The following is a 27270-nucleotide window of genomic DNA, read 5'->3' on the forward strand; positions in this document are numbered from 1 at the left end:
AGCTAATTTGGAAATTAATTTTACAAAACTAGAAAAATTCTAAGTCCAGAAACAATCTATGTTCAGTTTTACAAATTACCGTAAAAACTTAGCCGATGAAAGCGTAAAAATTGAGGTGAGCACTAATCAAAGAGAATAGCCAACTTCAGAAATAGCAGCCAGAGTGATGGTTTCATTACGATCAAACGGTAATTCCGAATTCATCATGAGAAGGCCATACAAAGTGAATTTGAAGTCACTGAACTTTCTTAGCGCCAAAAACACACGTAGCAAAGACATCCACGAGGTTCTCTTGGAAGGAAATAAAATGTAAAAACCCTAATTACAATAAAACTCTAGGGAGTACCAAAAACTGAATGAGCGACACAACTGAAAAACTTCCAAAAATTCAGACATTGAAAAGGGAACCCACCGTTTTTCTCAGATTTGGTGACTAGGTAATCACTAAAAATCAGTAGACTGAGAATAATTCATCATAGATCAACGGTGTAAGTTAACAGAAAAATCCAAATTATGGCATTCTTTCGATGTAACTCGACAAAATCAAACTTCATTTCCGTGGAAGCAAACGACAGTTAGATTGTTTTCTGCTTGAAAATGTAGATTTTACATATACATATGAAACAATTAAGAACAAATATGCAAGGCTTCTTTTTCTTCAACTTTAAAACGAGACACTGCTGGTATAATTTCGTTATATCTATACCCCACAACCCACGGAAATATCGTTAAGTGAAGTGCCTTGATGTTGTCGAGCTATATCGAAATAATGCCCAAATTATAATCTAAATAGAAACGTTAAGACGTATCATAGAATACAATAAATCACCAAGTGCTTCCGTAAAAATTTGAAATGACCAACTCGTCAGTACTGGAAGTCAGAGTTAGAAGATCATATCACTTAAGAGATCATTTGTCCCTATCTAACAAACAATCATCATGCAACCAGTAGCTGATGAAGTTGGTTTTAACCTAAAATGTACACACGTGAAAGCCTCATGAACATTTTGCCATTAGACAGTGGCTCTTGTCATCACAAAACCATCGATAGTAGCAAATGAATGCATCATGTGGCACTATCAACAAAAGGAAATCTAATAAACCTAATAATCTACAGTGGTTCGAATACAAGGGTTTAAATTTTGACTCGACGCTACTTAAAAAGCACTCTCTATCAAAACCAGCGTCAGATGTAAAGTTCTTCAAAATAATTCAGAGAGATTCCCAACTTTATAGCGATCATCACTCGCATGATTTTCATATTACATCTACCACGTGATAAACGATACGAGATTTACATTAAACCGAAGACTATCTAATGATCACCCGATAGGAAACTATGTAGCACAGAGTCCGTAGAAATAACCTGAACAAAATATTTCTAAATACAGAACCAAAAACTGAAAAAGCTACCGTACAAAATATTCTACACGTAACAAAATATTTCACAAGACTATCTAATGATCACTCGGTAGGAAACTATGTAGCACAGAATCTGTAGAAATAACCTGAACAAAATATTTCTAATAAATACAGAACGAAAAACTAAAAATGCTACCGTACAAAATATTCTACACGTAACAAAATATTTCACATACCGATGAAACAAGGAAACGGACCATAACGAGTAACTAGCTGAAAGGAGGAGCTGCGCAGAAAGGAAGAATGGAAGCAAACGACTCGTATTTATAGACAAGCTAGAGGGCGCTGGTGAATTTTTTTGTCATTGCTGACATCTCGCGACCATATTCTGAAACAAGAAAAGATAACTGCAATTGACAATTTAGGGAATTGTATTTGATAAATTTTTAGAAATAATAAAGCTGAAGGGGAGATTAAGTGTGTAATGCGTTTGGTTAATTGGCGAACATTATGACCATCCCCAAATATAATAACACTTTTTTTTTTTAGTTCCGTTTGAAATAATACTTTATCTTTTTTGTTGTTGCTAAGTTGAACCAGAAGAATTGATAAAAAAAAAGCATAAATAAAACTGGGAATAGCAGACAGCAAGAATGGGAGATGATAAAAAATTTGGTCAATATAAAGACTTTCACTCGGGAACAAAAAAAAAACTAAACAGCCTGATGGGGGTGTTAACAAGTGTGTGGAAAACGAATATAAAAAAAAAAATGCGCGCTGACGACCTTGGTAGGAGGGGACTTTCGGAAAATTCACAAGATCCGATTTTTCATATTTGTTTTTCCACACACTTGTTAACACCCCCGAGGCTGGTTAATTTTTTTTCTTTTTTTGTTCCTGGTTGAGGATCTTTATATTGACCTTGACTTAACTTTCTTGAATATGCAAAAGCTTTAGGATTTACGACTTTTGTATCTAGTGAAACTTTTTTTTTCCGAAACGGTTTTGGAATTTCAATGTTTTGAACATCGGATATCCCGATTGCGCAAAAATGATACACTTTTGAAGTAGTATTACAAATATGGTAAAAAGATAATACATGTGATAATCCTCTTGAGCATAAAACTTGACACTGTAACAATAACAATTATGAAGCGTTATGTATATTAGTAAAAGGCGGCGTGCTGGCAGACTCGTTAGCGCGCCGGGCGAAATGCTTAGCGGTATTTCGTCTGTCGTTACGTTCTGAGTTCAAATTCCGTCGAGGTCGACTTTACCTTTCATCCTTTCGGGGTCGATAAATAAAGTACCAGTTTCGCACTGGGGGGGGGGGGGTCGATGTAATCGACTTAATCCCCTTGTCTGTCCTTGTTTGTCCCCTCTATGTTTAGCCCCTTGTGGGCAATAAAGAAATATATATTAGTAAAAGCAGGGACAGGCCTACAGAAGTTTGCTCCCCGCCCTCCGACTTTGTTTTCTCATAACTTTCAGGAAAATGGGTAGATTCTAATAGTATCCGAATTTGTTGTAAAAATGTTTTCTGAGAATGGGAAGAGGAGTGTCGGAAAATTCACACCAGCCAATTTTGTTTGCTCGTATCTTTCTGAAAAACCAGTATTTTTAATGAAATTTTCTAAAAAAAACCTTTTAGATTGTGTAGATTACGATTAGATCACCATTTAGTATGAAAAAAAAATGGTGGGTAGACACACATACATACTGAGATGCATCATAATTTTTTCTCAAAATATCAAGATTCCGTATATATACGGGATTAAACAGAGCCAATTCGTGGAAATTTTCGAACATTTGTGGTAAAGATCATCTACTTGTTTGTAAATATGAGTCTTCTTATCCATCCATTTTCTGTCCGTTTTTTTCTGGGAGGGTTGTGTGAGTAGAGTCCTCAGGTGCCTCCTCCATATGGTGCTATCAGAAATATGACACTTTCCTGCTGGATTCCCAAGTGTAACCAATAACGACTATTGATATTAACTAACCCTCGCATACTTCGTCTACCCCAAGTTCACCTGCTGATTGGCTCGTTGTGAAGAATTCATCTTGCGATCATTATCTGCGACATTCTTATCACATATCTGTATTACTGGAGTTGTGCTTTCTCAATGCAGTTCGATCTGGAGAGACACGTTTTCGAATAACGTCACTCCATACCCTTTGTAGAACCCCCATTCCGGCTGCTTGTATTCACGATCGTACTCCTTAGGTCATCACCCAACATTCATGACCATTGGTGAAAACAGGTACGGAAACTGAATTGAAAATAGCAACTCCGGCTTCTTTATCAACTTCTCTTTTGGAGATCGAATGCCGAAGCTGGCGAATTACTGTGCCAGTTCAGTCTCTTACCTCCTATCACTCGTATATACAATCCTAAAATAGTTAAACTTTTCCACTTGCTTTAACGTTATTCCACTAACATATAGAGTACAATGAAGAGATTTTCTTGAGAGGACCAATGTCTGTCTTCACAACACTAATTCTCATCCCTATTTGCAACACTCAGCAGCGAATCCATTCAGTTCATGCTGGAGATTGTCTTTTGATGAGCTCCATGTCGTCTGCAAATATCAGCCAACTTCCTCAACGTCGGCGCATGTCAATTCAGTCCATAAAAATTATGAAAAGGAGAGTAACAATACACTACTCCACCGACGTCCTACACCCATGTTGAAACGTTTCGACTTTGTACCATTTACCCGAACATTAACATCTGGATATTCATATGTAGACTTCATGGCAACCAGAAGTTGCTCATTAATCTCGAACGCCTTCAAAACCCTTCCCAGCATGTCCGCAAAACGCGGTCAAATGCCCTTTTGCAAAGCGGGCCTAGTACAAATGTCAGCAAATAAGACCACCAAAGGCTTCAATATGAAAGGGGGTCGATAAAATGACCATAACACATTATCTATTGAGTGTGTAAACAAGGGACACGTTGAGATCTTAGATAGAGGGGTCCGTTCGAAAAGTATATTTCAGTCTCCATCCAAAGTCGGTACATGTTCTAGGAAGCATGGAGTGGGAGCACAATGGATGCGTGTCATGGGGCGTGAAGCGTGTCCAGAAGGGAACAACCGTTAGTGATTAAGAATTAGAATGTTACAACAAGAACTAATGGAAAATATCAACGCTACTGGCTAGACTTGTATAAGATTTCGTGACTCCGGTACTGTTGATTTGGATGAAGGGGGGAAACTCCACTATTTAGGTGTAGTGCCAACTATGTCTGCGCAGGCGAGAGTAGGGATACTCACAAATCCCTGGCTGTCGAAATGTGCAATAGTGTGGATCCTGTTAGGTGGGAGAGTTTGCCTTCTGAAGCTTCGGCCAAAGGAAGGACCGCTGTGGCTGTTATAAGTATATGCACCAAACTGTGAGGCAAAATACACTTCCAGTAAATTCCCGCCCAAACTTTGGTTAGTAGGCTGTTACCTGTTTGAAAAACGTCGGTAGGGGAGGAGTCCTCTTTTTGATAAGAAATGTCATTAACACCATACATAACCCAACATCACAACCCACAACATGGTGACCAATTATCCTCGCAACACCTGTACAGTATCAGTTTTGATCTATATAAATGAGCTGTGGAGTTATTAATAGGGGCAATTGTTTAAATCTGAAATTAGCTCTCTTATGTGGTTGCCGTGGTAGAGACTGAGCATTTGTAGTTTTTTGTAAATTATAATTACTGACAGTAATGGCGCTTAGGGTGTTGGATTCGTGAGTGTAAGATTGTGGTTTCGGTTCCTGGACCGGGCGACATGTGTTCTTGAGCAAAAAACTGCATTTCACGTTGCTCCAGTCCACCCAGCTGATAAAAATGTGTAATCATGTGACAGACCAGTGTCCTGTCCCGGTGAGGAATATATACTCCTCAGAAACCTGGACACCAGCCCTATGAGTCTATATAACTCTGGAAGGATATTTATTTATTTTTCATTATAATTATAGGTATCCTCCGCGTTTCGGAGACTCTGGTTACTGCACTTACAGAAACCGTAAAGTATAAAAACTAGTTTCGGAATACGACTAGATATTCAGATCTTGCACGGGGGGGAAACCTGTCTAATATTTCTTTTCTCAGTGTTAGCTACCTAACGATTCTATTATTTTTTAACATCTTGAAAGTACGACAAAATATCTTGTAGTATTTAGTACTATCGTTTTAAATTCTGAGTTCAAATTCTACTTTGCCGATACCAGACCGGAACTAATAAATTGTAGTACCATGTAATGGTTCGCGGCAATTTGGGCGAGTGTCATCTTCTATAGCTCCGGCTGACAAAAATCTTGTGAGTGAAATTCAGAGCTCATCGTGTGTGTGTGTGTGTGTGTGTGTGTATGTATGTATATATTCATAGATACACACACACACATATATATATATATATTGGTTCGACTAAAGGCGGTGCTCCAGCATGGCCGCAGTCAAATGACTGAAACAAATAAAAGAATATATATATCGAAACACGCGTTGAGTCGAAACAGGAGCAGCTGAAGAAGAGGAATGTTCCTTTTATCTAAGAAGAAGGCACAGGCAGATTACAGCTTGGCACAAGTGATGTCGCAACTCATTTTTATAGCTAAGTAAACTGGAGCAACCTGAAATAAAGTGTCTCGCTCAAGGTCACAACTCACAGTCTGGTCCGGGAATCGAACTCACCACCTCATGATTGTGAGCCCGACGTTCTAGTCACTGAACCATTCAAGAAAATTAACAATTATACATACATACATACATACATACATACATACATACATATATATATATATATATATATATATATATATATATATCTGTATGTGTCTTTGTGCTTGTGTCTATCACCCAGCACAGCTTGACAACCGGTGCTGGTTTGTTTACATCCCTGTAAACTAGCGGTAAAAGTGCCTGATGGAATAAGTATCAGGCTTTAAAAATCATTAGTTGGGTAAAAACCCTTCCGGGTGGTGTCCCGACGTAGCCACAATTTCTTTATTATCCATACGGATTAAAACAGATGGGACAATACAATGTTTGGGGTCAACATGGAACTTTTTACAATGAAATCGGATGAGTTATTTACAAAGGAATGAAATTACAATGAAAATTAAATAAGGACAAATAAACAAAGAAAATAATGAAGATAAAAGAACAGGATAGCCGACCCCACGGGCCCTGTTATTGTAGCTGCAACCTTTTGGTAGGTGATCGTGGCGTGTTCATGCAGAGCCTTTCACACCCAGCATCCGAGCGACACGCATCCATCTTTTTTTTAATATAGACTCTGTCAGACACCTTTTCTCTAGCTCCACCTTCCTCTTCAGATGGAATCTAAAGAAGTTCGTTAGGGCGGTGCCAGAGGTCATGGTGTCTGACAGTATACCTTTCATTCTGGTCTTCCATATAACCTCTTTCGCAACTGCTACTATCACGAGAAAGCCATGCTTGCCTTCGTTCGTCATGAAGCGTATGAGGGCCTTCCGGCACTCCGAATACCACATACTCGATTTTAGTCTGCGACGAAACCAGCTTTCTCTACCACCAAAACTGGTGAAGCTGGGGAAAGTCTGTTTTGCGAGCGGGGACCACACCCGTTCACCCTCCAGGTAGAGCCAAAGATGCCTCAGCCTCAGCGCATGTCTGCGCATCAACAGCCAAGGCATCCCTAACCCACCCTTTAACAGCTGTTGACAGCAGATAGATCGTCTCACAAGAGGAGTGGAACCCTTCCACAGGAAGCGAAAGATTTGCCTCTCCAACTTGCTTACCCATGAGTCTGGACAGGAGACGACGGTTAAGCGGAATATGATGACCGATGCCATGAACACATTGGCCACCTCCGCCCTCCCTTTCAAGGATAGCCACCGCCAAGACCAAATCCTGACCGCATGAGCCACCTTGCTCGTGACCTCCGACCAGTTCTTTTCTATCTGGACCAAACCAGACCCCTAGCAATTTAACCGGGCCCTCCGTCCAGCAACCCACGATGCTGTTCGGAGGCATCGTCCTGCCAACCCAGGTGCCGAGTTGCAGGCCGACTGACTTTTCCCGGTTGATTTTTGCTCCTGTCACCGTTTCGTATGCCTTGATGATGTCTCCTACCTTCTGTGGGAGTTCCATCTTGGTCACGATGATGGTGATGTCGTCCGCATACGCAGTAACAGAACCTCCGCCTCCTGGATTCGTCGGGATGACGCTCAGCTTTCGCAGTAATGGCTCGAGAGCCATCACATATAAAAGCGGGGAGAGCTGACACCCTTGACGAACTGACTGTTTGATGCGGAATGGCTTAGAGAGTAGACCGTTTACCCGAACAATCGAGTCGATGTTGTCGTACAACTGTGTAATCCACCCGAGGAAGCCAGTCCCCAGTCCGAACTGTACGAGCACACACACCAGGTAACGATGATTCACCTTATCGAATGCTCTACTCTGGTGGACCAATGCCCCACCCTTGCCAGTGTTATTCTCAAATCCCTCTATGGTGTAACGTATGAGGTGAAGATTGTCCTGAATAGTTCTTTTGGGGACTGCACAGGTTTGTGCCTCCCCGATCAGATCTTTCACGACACGCGTCAACCTTTTCGTCAATACCTTGGCCAAAATCTTCACCTCTGCGTTTAGCAGGGTGATGGGCCTGAAATTATCTATTCTGTCCCCCTTGCCCGGGTCTTTCCTGATCAGCGTCATCACTCCCCGGCGTACAGATCTGGGGATCTTCCCATTCTGATTCCAGTTCGCGAAGACGCTGACCAATATCGGCCCGAACAAGTCTGGCATACTTCTGTATAATTCGTAGGGTAAACCATCGAGTCCCGGTGCCTTACCTCTGCCACAGTTAGCTATGGCCTCCGTAACCTCCTCAGGTGTGATTGACCCTTCACAGCTCTCCGACCCCCCTCCCCGAGAGGCGCGGCAACCCGGTGAGGAGGCCCGTGAGGTCCACCCCCACATCCGGACCACCCTCGCACCCGAAAAGGTGGGCGAAGTGCTCCTGAAAGGTCCGACACATCTCCTCTGGTTTGTTTACCACATCACCCTTCTTGTTCGTCACAGACTTAACTGTGGAATCGTTTCCGACGTAGCCACAGTCTACTGAAACAAGTAGAAGAAAAGTATTTTCTTTTCCACAGAAATTGTACCTTTACAACAGTGAGAGAATCAATTAGATTTTACTTTATTATCTCCCTTATGGTTTTAAAGTCTGATCAAAAGAGGGCGCTACAATCATTCTTGTCTATAAATTCATTTGACTTTCCTTTCCGCTTCCTTTTAGCTAATGAGTGTAACCGTGCGTAGTTTACAGTTTAAAATGTTTTGTGTAGACTCGCTAGTTAAAAGTTGATGACTGTCATTATATGTGAATTTCCCGCTACCCGTAAAAGGAACAGGTTATTTCACAGCATAAATACGTATCATTAATTTCCTTCTGTGAGACATTTAGTTGAAAAATAATTTCGGATGTATACTTAATTTGTTATTGTAATTAATGACTTAGGATGTAATAGCAGTTTTTTGGGAACAGCACATGCAGATAAATTTCCACATGTACCGGTCCAGGTAATGGATAATATCTTTGTAATGATGATAATGTCTGATTTGATTCCTGATAAATTCAAATTAGCTCTATCTGAACTACCTTGCATAGTGCTATTTTAAAATATTCATCCTAGAAATTTCTAAAAACACGTGCGGCTATCTTCCATTTTAATTTCTTTAAGAAAAATTTTTCTGTTATTTAATATTATCAATTAGTTGATTACTTTTCTCCCTTCATTCAGATGTTTCCACAAATTTCCATCCACTTCTAGAAATGTACAGACCTAGTTTCAGCTACACGGATGTATATATATATCGTCTTTATTGTGTAGTATCGTGTATATTCCTAAAGGCGGGCATGTTGGTTATTGGAGCGGGATAGTTTTTTTTTAATGAATTAAGGGTGTGCTGTCAGTTTTTTCACAAGATAAAAAGATAATGTTACTTGTAAAGTCTTCTTATGATGTTAATCTATCAACTTACTGATGTTCAATCAAACGATGTTATGACTTCACCAACGCTGAGGAAGACTTTCTAGTAACTTTTGAAGTATAGTTTCCTTTTAAGTAATTTTCATGTAATTTGTAGTTTATTCTGAATATTTTCGAATGTTTAGATGCATTCCATAATTTTTGTAGAAAAATGAAAGGTATAACTGAAACGATATTTTGGGGGATTAATTTAGCATGGCATAAATATATAACGTTGCGTTTTTTTTAAAAAAAAGTTTTCTTTATGGAGTCGCGTAAACCTTTAAACTGAAATTCAAAATTATTCAGATGTCTCGCTATACTTTCTAGAGGATTGATTTGAAATCATTGGCTAACTCAGGCTTTTTAGTTTTAAACGCTTTTAAATCTATTTTTTTAAAGCCCTCTGTGTCTAATAGAACTTTTATTTTAAATTGCTCGCACGTTCATGTGTTGCTTTCTGCATTTCTCGGAAATGTATAGTTGGGAATGTATTTATGAGTGTTACTATTTAAGAGTAGACCCGACACGCGCACTCACGCCAGTCAGTAGACGGACGCACGCATAAATCAGTGGCACCCGCGATAAAAAAAACAACCTCCGCGTATGAAGGTGTGTTTATCTGTCTGTCTATCAAATAAAACGAACAACCAATTGAATGAATGAAAATAAAAATTTTGAATTTGAAATATGTTACTCAAAAGTAGTCATGAGGAAGGCATAACTACAGGTTTCTGTCCCCCGACTTTGGTTGATGATAACTTTCAGAAAAATAGATATTTTTTAATGAAATTGTCTACAAACCCAAACGACCTTAACATTAGCTTCAAGGTTCATCCAAGACTGGGACCACGTGCCATACGTCCTCTGCCCAATTCAAGATCACAACATACATGTACACTGCAACATAATTTCTTTTCCTCAACAGGCCCTGCCCTATTTAACATTGCCCCGAGGGAGATCAAAGAGGAACAGGATCCCATCAACTTTAAACGGAGTCTGGATAGATTCCTTCAAAGAATACCAGATAAGTCACCCATAATTGGATACAACTCACTACTTGATTTAAACGGGATTCGAATAATCCTATCAGGTGGTGCTATTAAGTTAGACATGGCCTAGACCAATCTTTGGTCGAAACATATCTAAGTTATATCATGTAGATTTCGAATATTCAAAACCTGTCGGGGAAAGTGTTTTAGGAGGGGTGGGGAATTTCGGAAAATTCACCGGCGTTCACTTCTATTCGTCTTAACTTTCAAGAAAATGGATATTTTTTTTAATGAAATTCTCTACAAATATACCTCGGACTATGTAGATTCCAAGAACGTAGGTATTTTGGAGGAAAACAACTGGGGGTTAATTTTTGAGAACCGTTCCCCACTCGAGGGTGTTTCGGAACCAGTTTTCCCATATTTGTTTCATTTTCTCCGGTTTGTGCATCCGTAGATTTCTAGCACTCACACATGTAATTTTAAAAGTTCAAACGGGGAATTATTCCATTCAATATCCTGTTTCGGCGATCCTTCGTTTTGAGCAGTTTATATCACTTCTTAAACCACGTGCATTTGTTTATGTTTCTGAACAAGGTCGTCGCTTTCCGTAAAATGAAAAAACATTTTTTACATATGTGGAGGGAGGGGATCTTTTGAAGTCGGCGTAAAAGCGAAAGAGAGAGCACGATTGGATCAGGGAAGTTATCTTTTGAAGTCAGCGTAAAGTGGAAGAATTGATCGGGTGTGCGAGACAAAGTGGTGTGTGTGGAGACTGAGTAATGGTGCTGGTGTGTGTGTATGAGGGAGATAACTGAAATTGTTTTTCACTTTTCGTAGTGATTGATAGAGAAAAAGAGAGAGAGAGGTTATATATTTATATGTGAGTGGCCTCAGTGACACATACATGTATATATATATATAATATATATATATATATATATATATACACACATACATATATATATATATACATAGCTGTACATATATATATATATATAAACATAGAAGGATATATATAGATAGATGTATATATATATATATATATCCTTGATCACATTGTAAAAATCTTTAGCCAACATCTTATGGGTTTTTAGAAATTGAAAAGAAAACTAAGAAGTAATCTACCTTGTATATCGAATGCTGAAGTAGCACTGATACAGTTGTGAATCTCTGAAGTAGAAAAAAAGGGACCTTTTTCATTTGTGATCCTATTAGCGAAATCTTCATATATTCCCTGCAAACATATTACATCACCAATTATTCCCATTATTGTATCGATTAGTTTGAATTACAGTGTCTAGTATAGTCTAAAACACGTTTGATTTGCTACTCATTTTTTGAATTTAAAAAAATGTTAAAAAAATAAATGGTGCATTAAAATATATATTATCACCATCATAGCTATTTTGTCTTTCAACATATTTATGGCTTTGATTTGTAGGAACTCAAAAGGATGATGACCCATGTCAAAAATATGCGAGAGTGCTGCACAAATTGATAGTGGTAAAGAAATTCATAGGAGTTGCAGTTAGGAAGAACCCTATTGTAGCCAGGAATCTATTACCTGTTTATCCAATTGGGCTTTATTATAAACTAGCTTTGGAGGCACATGGCCTAGTGGTTAGAGCAGCGGACTCGCAGTTGAGGGATTGTGGGTTTGAATCTCAGACTGGGTGATGTGTGTGTTTATGAGCGAAACACCTCCGGCAGAAGGTAATGGTGAACTTCTGCTGACTCTTTTGCCACAACTTTCACTGTGTCCTCCTGCGACGGACCGGCGTCCTGTCCAGATGGGGAACCTATACACCAAGGAAACTGGCCCTATGAGCCAGGTGTGGCTCGAGAAGGAACAAACAACAAACTAGCTTAAGAGCTGCACTCTGTGCGGACTTTTAAGCTAGCCTGTGGAGGGCTAATTGGACCTTCAGCCCCAAACTGAAGAGAGCAATAGTAATAAAACTTTTATTGGTATCCTACCATCTCAGATTTATATCACAGAACATCACATTTTGGAGAATTTTATACCACTGTGACATTTGAAGATCACTGTAAAGCAACAGGAACAACATTCTTGGTTTTACCATTTGGTGTTAGTAGGAAGAGATTGTTGCCATTTCCAACTCTAGAACAACCAACATAGAGCTGAACATGGAAAAAGTACTGCTGCATGAAGTGAAGTCCAACAATTTCGAGTGATTGTCCTTGACTCTTGTCAATTGTATTATTGTAGGTAACTGTCACAAAGTTTGGTATTAAATTCAAAAAGCTTTGGTCAGTTTTCTAACACTTGCGTTTATTATTATAGCTAAGCGAGGTAAATCTTATAAACCATTTGAAACCTCTCACAGTCGCCTTGCCTGCTAGAAATAGCCCAAATGCTCTTACATCAGATCTCAATGCCAAATGTTGAAGAACCAAAAGAAGGTCAGGTTTTCAATCCCAGGATCATCCTGATTCCAAAAAAGTATATCTATGTTGAGCAAATATAGACTGAGATACAGGGGTCCTGAACAGACAGAATTTCATTCTATTTAGAAGGTAAAAAAAGGCCCAGAGCCAGTGAGATATAGGTTTGAGCATTTCTAGGTAATGATCTCTGTATAGTTCTATAGAGCAACTTGAGAGAATCATCAAGAAAAATATACTTATTTACCTTAATTATTTGTAGAATTTGGTGAGCTATACTTGATGAGGCTATGACAAACCTAAAGAAGAAATGAGCAAACGGGCACAGGATGAAGAAAGGCTACTTATGGAAAAAAAAAACACTGGAAGTAACTCATTGTAATAATCTCAACACAATCCATGTGAGAAACAGATGAAAGAATAAAACTTCAGTGAATAGTGAAAAAATTTGTTTGTTGAAAGTATTAAGCTCCAAGGTCCAGGTTCTTCTGGCTGACAAGATGCAACAAGTCAAAACATGGGTTGCTGCATGGTTACTGCTATGCTCAGTTTGGTTGTGGTGGCTGCATGGATGGCATGAACACCAGGCTATAATATGGGCCAAAAGACTAGACATTCCTAATTGCAACTGCTATTCATCATTGCTGGAGGGTGCAGTAGTCAGAAGGTGCTGAAATAGTTGGGATCTCCAGTTACAGCTGAAGAGGATTTTAGTGTGGGTACTCTGTAAAATACTGCAGACAGCTCACAAGAGCTATCTACACACTCAAGATAACTACCAAATTTTCACAGTAATATTATATAATAAAGGTGTGAGCTAGCAGAATTGTTAGAGTGCCAGACAAAATGCTTAGTGTAATGTCTTTTGGCTCTGTATATTCACAGCTCTAACTCTGCCAAGGTCAACTATCCTCTTTTGGCGTTCATAAAATAAATCCCAGTTGAGTATTGGGTTTATGTTATCTAACTTTTCCTCCTCAAAATTGCTGGCCTTGTACCAAAGTTAGAATAAAATATATGGGCATGGTTATGTGGTAAGAAGCTTGCTTCCCAACCACATGGTTCCACATTGTCCCACTGCAAGGCACCTTGGGTAAATATCTTCTACTATAACCTTGTGAGTGAATTTTATAGATAGAAACTGAAAGAAGCCTGTTGTGTGTATATATATATATATATATACTAGCATTAAAGACCCGTCGTTGCCGGGTCATAGTGCTAGTGCATGTATATATGTGTACATATAACATGTACATCTATATATATACATCTACACACAAAATACAAAGTTATATCTTGATATCGCTAGTGATAACAATACTCAAAATATATAACAGACTGGAATTGTTAGCCTGTCTCTTGTAATTTCGATCAATTGTATCTTGTCCTCCCTCTTGTATAGAAGTGTGGCTACAATCCAGCCTACCTCTACTTCTTTGGGCATTTAAAATTTTTTTCTGGAACGTCCTACATCCCAGATATAAAGGTAAAAATAAAATATTTCCACCTTGCAAGTTTGAGTCGAGTACTCCCTTGCACACTCTGTTGACTCGAACCTTGCTTCTATTGTGACAAATCTTTTTTCTCTACATTGTATACCTTATAGACAATAGTCTTTTCTTTAATTTAATTTTTTTATTATCCATCTGGATTATTCCGTTTCTGCACGCTAATTTTATTTTTAATTTATTCCCATTCATGTGAAACCACTTATTCAAGTTCAAATCATTGATGCAATTTTATACCAATTGCTATTTTTACTTTTGTTATGTTACAATTATATTATACTTTAGTTTGATTTTAATTATTACTTACTACATATAATTCAATTGTTATTATTATTTTTATTGTTAAAGTGAAAGCATCTGATATAAAATAGAGAAATATTTTTGTTTCCCTTTTAACACGTAATACTGAAAGTGGAGAAGATATGATATTGCTATGGGCTCGCTCTAGGCAAGAAGTTGAACTTTTTTTTTTGCCCATGAAACTACATGTGTAAAATTTGAATGAAATTGGTTGTGTAGTTCTCAAGTTTTAGGGAAACAGACACACATTCTCAGTTTTATATATATAAAGATATATATTTGTGTGTGTGTGTACCTGTGTTTTTCCACCAGTCACTGCTTGACAACTGGTGTTTACATCCCTGTAACATAGCAGTTCGGCAAAAAATAAAAGAACAAAAGAAAAACAACTAATTTAACTAGTTTTAGCAATTCTCATTGCCAATTGTTTCCAACAAAAAAATTGATCAACCTTGGATAGGAATATTTCTTGAGTTAAAAAGGAGTCCCACATTGGGACAATTCTTTGTCCTTGTTCATTTGATATAGATGCTTCTCTAATATAAACAATGATATTACATCTGAAGATAAACACAAATATCAATCAGTTACCCTACCCTATTGGTGACACTCAAAAGAATATCTGCTTGAATAAAAGACAATTTCAGATCAACAAAAAGCATTTCTGTATAAATAAATCACCTGCATTTTGAATTTAAGTGTGAAAATGGCTCCAACATTGATTGTTTGGGCTATAAATTGTCACTACATTAATCCCTTTTTATTTAGATGGAAAAATTTTCACCAACATCCTTTTGTTTTGTGTAGGGGTCTGGATTAACCCTTTAACATTCAGATCATTCTGTCAAATGTAATGTTTATTCATTCACATTGTTTTGAATTAATCATGCATTACCTCAGCTTCAAGATTTTGAGGAAGTGATTGTTTATTTTTAGAATGACATTGTGGGGTAGGTATGAGAGGTCAGATTTGGCAGCTCAAACATAAAACAGAAAATCTGGGCTAGATGTGGCCAGTTTAAATGCTAAAGGGTTGAATAAAGGCACTAAGTCTCCTAAAAATGATTGCTCTAGTGTAATTATATTCCAAGGCCATATGTTGCTATTTGTCATGATTTAGAGTTCTATGAATTTTAGTGCTATTAAGTTATTACCACATTTCATGCTTCAGTTAGTTTCTGCTTAGATCAAGTTCTTCATGAAAACAGAAAGTTGTTTCAAAACAAAGCTGGAATAAAATACAGAAAAAAACCCAGCTTTGAATAGTTTAAGAAAGGAAATATTGTATCCTGGTTATATTAAACCATAATAGTACTTCATGATACATGATATGACATTGTTTTTGATTCCTATATACTGCATATAAAATTATAAATTAGTTTTCTGCAGAATTCACAGGGTGCAAATGCCCTGAAAATACATACGGTCTACTTCAGCTTTTTATGAGTGCATTTCTGTTTTCAGTATAATCAAGATTTTGACTGAGTTAAGTAAAATATATATGCAGCTTTATAATTGGTATATTATTTTAGTGACCAAATCAAATCTTATATTATAATGAGATTCTGTTAGAGTTTAACCTTTTAGCATTCAGATTATTTTGTCAGATGTAATGCTTATTTATTTACATTGCTTGGAATTAATCATGTATTATCTTGTATTTTTGAGATTTCAATGATGTAACTTTATTTTCAGAATGACATTGTAGGGTAGGTGGGAGAGGCAGGATCTGATCATTTTGAACCTAAAACAGAATATTTTGACTGGATATGGCCAGTTTAAATGCTAAAAAGGTTAATATCAAGATGAACACTTCAGTATAGGTGAATTGGTATTAATAAGGTTATAAGAAAAAAACATGAGACAGATCGTTTTTTTTTTTTTTTACAAAAAGTAAATTTTATTGCCTGAACTCATTTGTTTTCACAAATTTATAAATATTACTGAACTCTTATTACTATTTTTCATAAATTGAGGTTTTAACTATTTTTATAGAACCAGATGAGTAATTTTAGATTAGTTTCATTGCATGAATACCCTCTTCACCCATATTTTATATTTCAAGAAATATTTTTACTTTTGTTAAATAAGATAGGAGTTAAAGAGCTGTAATTTGTGTTTTCTTTTTGATGTTTAACTCCAGGTCAACTCTTAACCATCAGGTCTATGATCCAAAGTATTCTAGCGATGGCCATCCTGTCTTTTTAGGGCTATGTAGGACATTAATCAAAATGTCCTATCCTTACTTAAAATAGCAGGGTGCAATTTGAGGGAAATTTGCCTGCTTTTTCTCTATCAGTCAATAACTAGTATATTGAAGTATACCAGTTATTGATTGACAGTAAACAACAATGGCAGGGATAAAATAAAAATTCAAAGATAGAATTACAACAAATTCAACTGGAAGAATTTTGGAAGGTATCACAATGGGAAAGGCTCTAAACACCCAATTTATTTTGTCTCTGAACAACAGCTGAATTTAAGGACCAGCACATATACATACATGAAAACCTTGGACTTTCATGATTATTTCTCAATCTCAACACAAAACTTGTGGGGAGATCAGAGAAAGAGAAGAAGGGGCTAGTACATCATATCCAGTTATCTTTCACAATGTAGCTTTACTGAAGCTTAATGTGAGGGGGAAAATAGACTTGTACCAAGAATTATTGAAGAGAATGTGAGAAAAGTAACTCAAATTTGTAAACAGGAAGTGGTTATTTTATAAACAATATAGCTTTGTCTTATTAAAAGCACCCCCAAATAGTTAACTTACTGAGTAATCCAAATTCACATTAGGTAAGTATTTATTTGGAGAAATTAGATGACTGTACTTTTAAAATTATTATAATGGAGTCAATTTCTCCATATTAAAAAGAAATAATCCATGTATTCTTATTGTAAACATAAAATTTCCCCACCTGCATCTATCTTTTTACAAGAATTATTTATGGAACTAAGCATAACAAATTCATGCATATGGAGTGAAGGAGAAAAAATAGCTATACAAAAGACTTTGAAACTTATACATTGTTAATGATTAACTTTGAAAATTACAAATAGTTGTTTTTAACATTGACTGCTTTAAAGAGCTTGATGTATACACATAGATGACTTGGTTATAATGCTCAAATAAAGTAATGTAAAAACTTAAGACTTTGTGCCTCATTTCACATTTTCTTCACCTCTTTTATGTATGGATGTATACTCAGTGTTACTATTGAGGTCCACTAAATTCTTCTCTAGGACAAGACCACCAAGGCATAAAAATCTCTGCTCAGCTTGTCATAAGCTTGGTGGTGGTAGAGCATTTGTACAGCCATATACATTTATCTTTACGTACAGGGTATATGTTTCAGGTCATCGATGAATTTAATCTGCTGAAACTATAGCATTTATACTTGCTGTGTTTAAATTGGATATTTTGACTTTGTACAAAATGACATGCAAATCTTGGTGATTACTGATTAATGAGATGTTTGATTTAAAAACAATAAAATACACAGCAAAACTGACCCAAGTCGTCACTTATTTCTTCTAATTAATATCCGAGAGTATGGCAAACAGGTCAGAAACATAAGGCTGTACTATTTAGTTACATCCTTTTATGTTCAGAATTTAAATTCAGCTGAGTTCAATAATTCAACCAGTAATATACTGGCTGAATCATTCAACCATAAACCTCCTATAGTTTGGCAATGTCAATTTAATTTTCATAATATCAAGACGTAAATTTTTTTCTCTTTCCTTATTTTCCATAAAAATATTTACATTACATTCTTTTTTCTTTGCATTTAGGTAATTCTTACTCATATGTTTAATCAGCAATCAAAAATTTTGGACCACTTTCTTATGAAGGAAGGTTGATCCAAATATATTACTCAGTTACATGACAACTTTTCATAACATTTCAGATTAAAAACTAGACAAGATTTTAATACACGTATAATATTAAAACTATTGCATTTTATCATGATATATATATTTTCATTTCAATGCCTTTTCAATATTTAACAGCTCATCTATTATATAAATAAAATGAAATCAGCATAAAAAATAGGTAATATACTAAAGGATTATTGGTCTGTATGATATTTATCAATTGGCATAATGCATTAACTTCAGTAAAACATTTATATCATCTTTATACAGGATAGAATACAATTTTGCCAAAGAGACTCCCAATATAAATATTTTTTTAGTATTGCTCCCTGGATTGCATTCAAATTTTTTGGGATTTTTTAATAGCATTATTATGAAGGAAATCTGTAGGTAAAGTAAATGTATTTTACAACATAATCTTTACCTTGGTAACAAATAAATGTATTATTACTGTAGAACATAATTTAAATCAGAGAATTAACACCACTATTTCACATTTTTGATGATTTAAATAACATATAGTTAAAGAGTCTTTGAATAAAATTTATAATACAGCTCTTTAAAAATCTGCACAACTGAAATCATATTTTCTTCAGAATGTTCTTTTTTTACAACCGTTTTGTTTATTTTTCTGTGATGAAAAATGGCAAAAGAAAAAAAAAATTTTGAATGAATTTTTTTATATATTTAAGAATTATAGATTGGTAATGGATGAGCTTCACTGTTAAATACATATTTGTCCAAAGGAATAATAGCATCACCTTCTGCGAAAAGTAAATAGAAATATTTCAGGGTTTCTGCTAAAAAGAAACTTTCCATTTTATCTGTAAAGCCAGGATTGGTAATACTTTTGACATTATTGATAGCAGAATAACCAGCATTAGGGAGCTTGGTATATTTCTCAAAAGCTTGGAATATCATCCAACCCCACTCTTGGTATTTTTTATCTTTAGTAATTTGGTATAAATAAAAAAGGCTTTCCACTGTTTCTGGTCGATGAAGATTGTGAGCATCTACTGCCTGTAAAGATATAATTATAAGGTTTTATAGACGAATGAATGAAACAAAAACCCAAATTGCTACAATTTTAGAAATAAATTGATAAAACACCAATTACCAATAGAAATATAATAAAACAATGATTATATTTCACTGTCTCGCACAAGTGAAGAGTATCTAGATAAGAAAACTCCTTTTTAAGTAATTCATGTATATGTTCGCATTATTAACAAGTGTGGAAGTCAATTCTCTTTTAGTTGTTGCAGTCACTGGACCATGGCCATGCTTGGGCATCATCTAGAAGAGTTTAATTCAACAAATAAACCCTAATACTTATTTTAAAATCTGGTACTTATTCTGTCAATCACTTTTACCAACCCATTAAGTTGTGGGGACATAAACAAACCATCACTGGTTGTCAAGTAGTTGTGGGGGACAAAAACACAAAGACATACACATGCCGTGCCTCCTTATAGTTTCCATCTACCAAATTCACTCACAAAGCATCGGTTGGTCCGTGACTATAAAAGAAGACAATTTCCCTAGGTGCTGCACAGTGGGAATGAACCTGAAAGTTGCAAAGTTAGCTTTGTAGCCACTCAGCCATGTTTGTGCCTGGTTATATATTTTACTTCTATCTTTTACTTGTTTCAATCATCAGACTGAGACCATGCTGGGGCACCGCCTTGAAGAATTTTTAGTCAAATGAATTAACCCGTGCTTATTTTTTTCTGTTAAGCCTGGTATTATCCTATCGGTCTCCTTTGCTGAACAGTTAAGTTACAGTGACGTAAGCACACCAACACCAGTTGTCAAGCAGTAGCAGTGGGGAACAGACACAAACACACATACATTATGGGCTTCTTTCAGTTTCCGTCTACCAAATCCATTCACAAGGCTTTGGTTGGTCCAAGGCTATGGTAGAAGATACCTGCACAAGGAAATCTGTAAAATTTTATCTGATCTCATTCTCTTTTACATTTAAATTATTGTTATAGAGAATTCATTTCCATCAGCCAACAAGGAGTCCAAGTACAACAAAATATACTGACCGAGCTACACCTTTCCCATCTCCCACAGGAGAATCTAAAAGGAATACGGGAATAATTAATTTAAAAAAAAAAAATTCTAAACCAGTATTTTAGCTTTATATTACATTTATCCAGTGTAAATTAATATTTCACAATTAAACATTTAATTACCTTTACAATTAAATCCTCTTTAGCTCCTGGAGCCATATTGAAGTACACAATTTCAGGACTCAATTTGGTGGGCATTCGATTATACATATAGAAGCAAGTTTTCATGAGTTTCTTGGCCAGTTCTAAATGATCATCTCCAAGGCCATGCATGTAACCAAGGGCCAATGTTCCAGGGAGGTAGCATAAAAGATGGTCCTGTAATAAAAGAAATTATACTTTAACTTTTTAGCATTCTGATTACTTTGTCAAATGTAATGTTCATTTATTCATATTACTTTGAATTAATCGTGCATTATTTCATAGCTTTGAGATTTCAACGTTGTGATTATTTATACTTTGAAAGTCACTGTAGGTTAGGTGTGAGAGGCCAGATATGGCTAACTTGAACATAAAAGAGGTAGAGCCAATACACTTTCAACCAATATATATTTTATTGAATGTTTCTAAACTTCATTATTCAAGAGCTTAAGTCTTTTGCATTTAAACCAGTCATATCCAGCCCAAATACTCTATCTCTTCTATGTTGAAGCTAGCCATAGCCAACCCAAATATTCAGAGAGCCAGAATTAAATATATTAAGCATTGCACCTGACACTCCAAACAACTCTGTTAATTCACAACCAACATAAGATATGCAGGTGAGTTCAAGTCTCACAATAACTACAGCCGTATCAGAGATTTTCAATCATCAAATTAATTGCAAATAACACCTAATATAAATAACATTGAAAGTGAATTATCACTATGTTATGTTGATTAAATCCAGCCAACTCCAGAGATAGAGCAAGTTTCAATACACTGTTGGTGCTGGTTTGGCTGTGGTAAAAAGTTAGCTTCCCAATCACATGATTTTGGGTCCAGTGCCATTGTGAGGTGCTTTGAGCAACTGTCTTCTATTATAACCCTGGGCTGACTAAAACGTTATGAGTGGGTAGGTATAGAAGACGGAACTAAAAGAAGGCCATCATATATATTATATATGCATATGTGTGTGTGTGTGTGTGTGTTACTGTCACCTTGCCTTGACATCACATGATAGTTGTAAACAAATGTTTCTGTCATGCAGTGTCCTTTGTTTCCAATCTTCTGTGAAAACATCTGGTCATGGTGAAATAGTACCATACTTGAATAAAAGTGAAGGTTGGCAACAGGAAGTGCCTCTGACTGGAAAATCTGCCTCATCAAATTCTATTTGACCCATGTAAACATGGAAAAATGGATGTTAGAACAATGATGATGATAATGTAGAAAAAGAGTCACTTGTTAGAGATTATAAGAGAACATCAACAAAAAGAAAAGTTTGCATTAGACTAAACAGAAATCAAAATATAATATATCCAGCTTACCATTTTCGGACTAAAATGTCGACCACCAAGCAGTTCCCCCAAATACACTAATTTGCTAGGTTCTGACATTTTCATGAGGTGAAGCTGCATTCCTTTCACTGCCTCTAAGTAATCATCTTTGAAACTGTTGAGAAACAGAATTTCGAATGAAGAAAATTCTTTTAGTATCCAGCAATAAATAAAATAAATATCAGATTTTAATTTACAAAATAATAACTGATCTCTTACATAGGTACAAGGTCTCAGATTTATTCTAGGGCATAAATGAGAGTGTGGGATCTTCATGCTTTTTTTAAAACTATCATAAGCATAAAGGAAATTCAAGCAATGGTAATAGAATTGAAAATAGGGTCTGCATCTAATACAGCCAAAACACACAAGAAACTCAACTAAATTCTTTAGCATTCAGATTATTCTATCAAATATAATGCTTATTATTCAGGAAACAGCAGGGCTGCATAAACCATAAACTTTTGAAGTAGACATTATTTTTAATTATAAATAATGATTAAGAAGAGGAAAAAATAATTTGGATTAAATTATGTACAGTATGTATCTTCTCCAGTCATTACTTGATATTTTTTATAAATATTATTTTCAAATTCATCACAAGCTAGACAGAGGCTCTGTTGAGAGTGTATAATGTTTATAAGTAGACTTTCTTAAAAATAAAGATACAAATTTAACATACGTGTTATTAATTTTTCCTGTTTGTAACCACTGTTTTAGTAGATATTCATAGTAACTGTCCCCACGTGCACCAAGTGTAATTGTAGCAGTGTTTCGAAAAATACCAGTTTGAGCATTAATAAATATTGGTACTAAGCCATCTTTCTTTGGTTGCCGATGAATATGATTAGATACTTCACTTGCAGCCACCTAGAGGGTGAAAAATTAAAATAAACTAGGTTTTCTATTCATGATTTAAAAATTATGCGTCTGAAATACAAAATCGAATTTCAAAAAATGCACTGTATATCTGTTTTATATATTCTAGATGTGAGTAGTTTATGAAAGGTTAGTTAATCTTTAATAATAATAATAATAATAATAAAAAAAGGACTAATTGAAGTATATTTTACTCTGAAAACAATAAAAAATAACAGGTTATGAACAAATTCTCATACAGATCAATTGTTGGCAGTAATTGAGGTAGAGTATGTGAAAGAATAATTAAGCTTAGTTATAAACAACATGATAGCAACAGTGATCTTTGCACTACAATCAGAACTGACAGATGAGCAAAAGGCCTGTTTCAATGAGGTTTTCCTACAGACTACCTGGATAACAGATGACAGCAATCTCATTATCAATGCTGACCTTAATGTTGGGCAACACCATGATGGCTATTCCAATGTACATGGAGGCTGTGGATATGGCACAAGGGCAAAGAATGAAGAGAAATCAAAGTAAGACTAGTGATTAGCAGCATGAAGGTAAGAATTAGAAAGATTGATAGATACTAGATAATACTGAGAAGGGAAGTATGGACACTTAAAGATCCTTGGTCATACAGAAATTCAAGGAAATAATAAGCAACACCAACAATGAAGAGGGAGAAAGATAGAGGCTTATGGCATAGAAGACAACTGAGAGTTTCTACAAAACAACTTGCTGTGAGCCAAAGGCCAAATCTGTTGAAAGAAGTTTCCAGCCAGGTGGAAATTTATAATAAATAGTCATAAGAGCTAAGAGACATATGGAAAGAATAGAAGAAAAAATAGAGCAAACACTGGTAAATAGCTACAAGAGAAGCTAGGCGCCAGGTGTACTTAGTAAGGAATGAAATGGAAAGCAGAATAAACACACTTTTGAATTTCATTTGCTGGTTGTAAAGCACAGTGGCTTCAGAGTTTCATTTGTTCATTTTCCATGCTAGCATGGGTCAAACAAATACATTAGTGAGATCTTGTTTTTACAGCTGGATATCTTGTCTGTCACTAACCCTCACCTGTTTTTCAAGTAAGGAATTTATTTCACATCTTCAAAGGTGTGAAGAGAGTGGGCTAGTTGTTGACAGGTGTGTCAACAACACTGTTCATAGCAAGCAACTCCCATAGAGCTCTAATGTAAACACACTCACACAAAACAGGTTTTTTCAGTCTACTCTTATCAAATTTACTCACAAGGATTTAGTTGGCTTGGTCCTATAGTAGAATAGACTTGTCCAAGCTACTGTGCAGTTTATTAGAACTATATCCAAAACTGTAGTAATCAAATATACAGAGAGAGAAGATCAGAAATGTGAGGTGTTCCAGTATGATCAAGATGTCATTGGTGAAGTGTGCACAGGATGTCAGTGGTACACTCACCCTCATGGATACCAAGAAAAAGAAGTAAGGAATGCTCTATAAAACTCCACCCTGTGAAAACCCAACAAAGGAACCAGCTACTGAACAATGAAGCCTTTATGGTCAAATGGGCCAAGCACAGAAAAGTAGGGAAATCATCTGGACCATCAGCGACAGTTGCTTAGTCTTTGACAATATCAGGCAAAATTGTAAATGCAGTAGTCATTCACACAGTTAATGATTTAGTAGAGGAAGGTGACATTCTCAATGATTTATGTGACAGTTATCATCTACAGCTGTGGACAAAGAAAGAATCAACAACAGAGGCATTTAGTTATGGGTCAATTATGAAAGTAAGAGAAAAGATATAGCACAGCTAATTACGAAGAAAATTAGCTTAGAAAAGATACTTATACAGATTTGTGTATGAACAGCATACTACTGATGCCTTCTTATCTAAGTCACTATGCCTAGCATTTGCTTACTTAGAGAAAGCCATCAAGAAGGTTCCCCTCTATGTAATCTAGTGGTCACATGACTTGTGAGAAATGTGCAAGCTATGGACAGGGGTGCTGTTAACAAGTTGGCAGCAACATGTTCAATAAAGATTTAGTATGCAGGTAAGTGTCCATCGAAGAACCAGGCCATAAGAGAGACATTCAAGTTTAGCTGTTCATAGGAATTCTTGTATGCTACTTACCTAGTTTTCAAAACTGAATAAGTCATAGAATTTAAAGAAAATGTTCCAAATATGGAAGTTGAACCTAGAAACAAGAAATCCAAAAAGTAAACCTACCTAAGAAAAATTTCTTAGCAAAGAATATATAACTCTACTACCACCTGAAAAGTGGCTATACTCAATATGCAGGAAAAGGGCTACAATCATCCATAGTAAATTATGACTGCACAAGTGATGCAATGGGTTCACATGCAGAATAGGACTTCATGGGTTGTAGATGTACAAAGAAAAGTTAGCTAGGCAATGATTTCTGTTTCTTAGGCAACTTCATCAGCTGTGAAATTGGATGCTCTGAAAGCACAATAATCAGAGTGCAAAGAATTTAGGGAGATGTTATTTCTGCTGGGTGTGAAACAGACTGTAAGATGTTTGGTTATAGAGTCCAATATTGCATGGCAGCAAAACATGGTAACTGAATGCTGAGGATATGCGAAGGCTGGAAAGAAATAATGTGAGCATACTCTGCTAGATGTGTAATGTTAGCATGCATGACTAATGGAGAACAAATGAGCAAATGGAATAACTGAGTCTAAGAGGATTCAGCTGTAGTGTACTAGAAAGAAGACCGCATTGGTATAGACATGTGATGTATGAGGAAGATGACAGATGACTAACAAAATACCAAGTAATCCAAGTGGAAAGAACTTGCAGAAGGTGAAAACTGAAAAAGACATGGGAAGATGTGGTGAAGGTTGATTGCAAAATGTTGAACTTCATAAAGGACAGGATGGATAATACATTGTGAAATACTCTGCTGGAGAAGGCCCAAATCCATCCAAACCACAAAAGCATGGGAAAAGGTATGCAAAATGATGATGACATTTCATTAGAAGTGCTGTCTCTTTTGGTTGCCATACATTTTTGCATTTTTTTAAAAACATCATTATTATTATTATTTTACATTTGATTTCCATACTGCCTTGTCATAGATCAAGTAAGTTCTCATTCAGAATTAATACTTTATTTGGTATGGTTTCAATAACTATAAATCCTTCTTAACATCAACCACTTTACAGAGTGTATAGGGTGCATTTTATTGTGACACCAGAACTAGAGACATTGTCATGTCCTTGGCAAGACAAAAAGTCCTTTCAATTTACAATGTTTCTGTTCATATGCCATCCCCTTTTCAGAATGTGTTATATGCATTTTGTTGTAGAACTAGCACTTGAGAGGTTGCTTTATATCCTGCAAGGCAGATAGGGTCTTCACTGCTCTAAACTGTTTCTATTTGTTCAGGGCAACATGAACAATAGAGAAGATAGCAGAGAGGGTGATTGCAGAAAATGAACTGGAGTGAGGAGAAAAGGAGAGTGAATAAAAGTGGAAGCAGAGTGATTGGAGTAATAGTGTGAAAGTGGAGGGAGAAATGGGAGATAGAGTTAGAAAAGTAATGAAGAGAGGGCAATAAAGGCTTATAGTAATGGGGGAAAGAAACTAATTGCAGCGACAAGTTTGCATGCAAAACAGAATAAACTGCAAGAGAGAGAGAGAGAGAGAGAGAGAGAGAGTACTAGAAGAGTGTGATAGTAAAGGCAAAGTGTGATGAGAGAGACAGTAATGGGAAAGACACAAACAGCAGCTATATGGCTCAGTGGTTAGAGTATTAGGCTCTCAATCATGAGGTAGTGAGTTCAATTCCTGGACTGGGCTGTGTGTTGTGTTCTTGAACAAGACACTTTATTTCACACTGCTCCAGTTCACTCAGCTGTAGAAATGAGTTGCCAAGTCACTGGTACCAAGCTGTATTGGCCTTTGCCTTTCCCTTGGATAACATCAGTAGCATGAAGAGGGGAGGCTGGTATGCATGGGTGACTGCTGGTCTTCCATAAACAACCTTACCTGGACTTGTGCCTCAGAAGGGAACCTTCTAGGTGCAATCCCATGGTCATTCATGACTGAAGGGGGTCTTTATATTAGCAGGAAAAAGACAGGGACTGAATGAGGGATGACCATAGAAAGAGGCAGTTCTAAGAAAGCATGCTGGATGTTGGTAGTCAGGTGGAAAGGGAGGAAAAAGGAGGAGGTGCATTGGATACCAGTAGGTCCATCATTTAGACATCATGATGAGGGAGAGACACATATTATCAACTACACGTTTGCTGAAAAGAGAAAGCGAGGGCTAAGTATTGAATAGTTGTAGAGATTATTGGTGGTATGAGAAGGTGGTGGATGAATAGGAGGGGGGAAAGAGGTGACAGAAAGACGAGGTGGGGGCTATTGCATA

The 27270-nt window shown here is 36.4% G+C and overlaps 2 protein-coding genes across 7 annotated transcripts in view; both read right to left on the reverse strand.

Annotated features, from left to right (window-relative positions):
* Positions 1-1637, reverse strand: part of LOC115229345 (armadillo repeat-containing protein 8) — a 79767-nt gene extending 78130 nt beyond the window's left edge. For all 6 annotated transcript variants that reach the window (XM_036512397.1, XM_036512390.1, XM_036512375.1 and 3 more), the window contains exon 1: positions 1599-1637. In XM_036512397.1, the coding sequence (XP_036368290.1) occupies positions 1599-1622 (24 nt within the window). In that variant the 5' untranslated portion in view covers positions 1623-1637. The remainder of the gene's footprint in view (positions 1-1598) is intronic.
* Positions 1638-16707: 15070 nt separating this feature from the next.
* Positions 16708-27270, reverse strand: part of LOC115227945 (endoplasmic reticulum mannosyl-oligosaccharide 1,2-alpha-mannosidase) — a 46448-nt gene continuing 35885 nt past the window's right edge. The window contains exons 8-11 of the mRNA XM_029798640.2: positions 22705-22892; positions 22014-22137; positions 20668-20862; positions 16708-19486 (exon numbers count right to left, since the gene is read on the reverse strand). Of these exons, the coding sequence (XP_029654500.1) occupies positions 19154-19486; positions 20668-20862; positions 22014-22137; positions 22705-22892 (840 nt within the window). The 3' untranslated portion in view covers positions 16708-19153. The remainder of the gene's footprint in view (positions 19487-20667; positions 20863-22013; positions 22138-22704; positions 22893-27270) is intronic.

Source organism: Octopus sinensis, linkage group LG2 (genome assembly GCF_006345805.1).
Source record: "Octopus sinensis linkage group LG2, ASM634580v1, whole genome shotgun sequence".
In the NCBI taxonomy this organism is placed as follows: domain Eukaryota; kingdom Metazoa; phylum Mollusca; class Cephalopoda; order Octopoda; family Octopodidae; genus Octopus; species Octopus sinensis.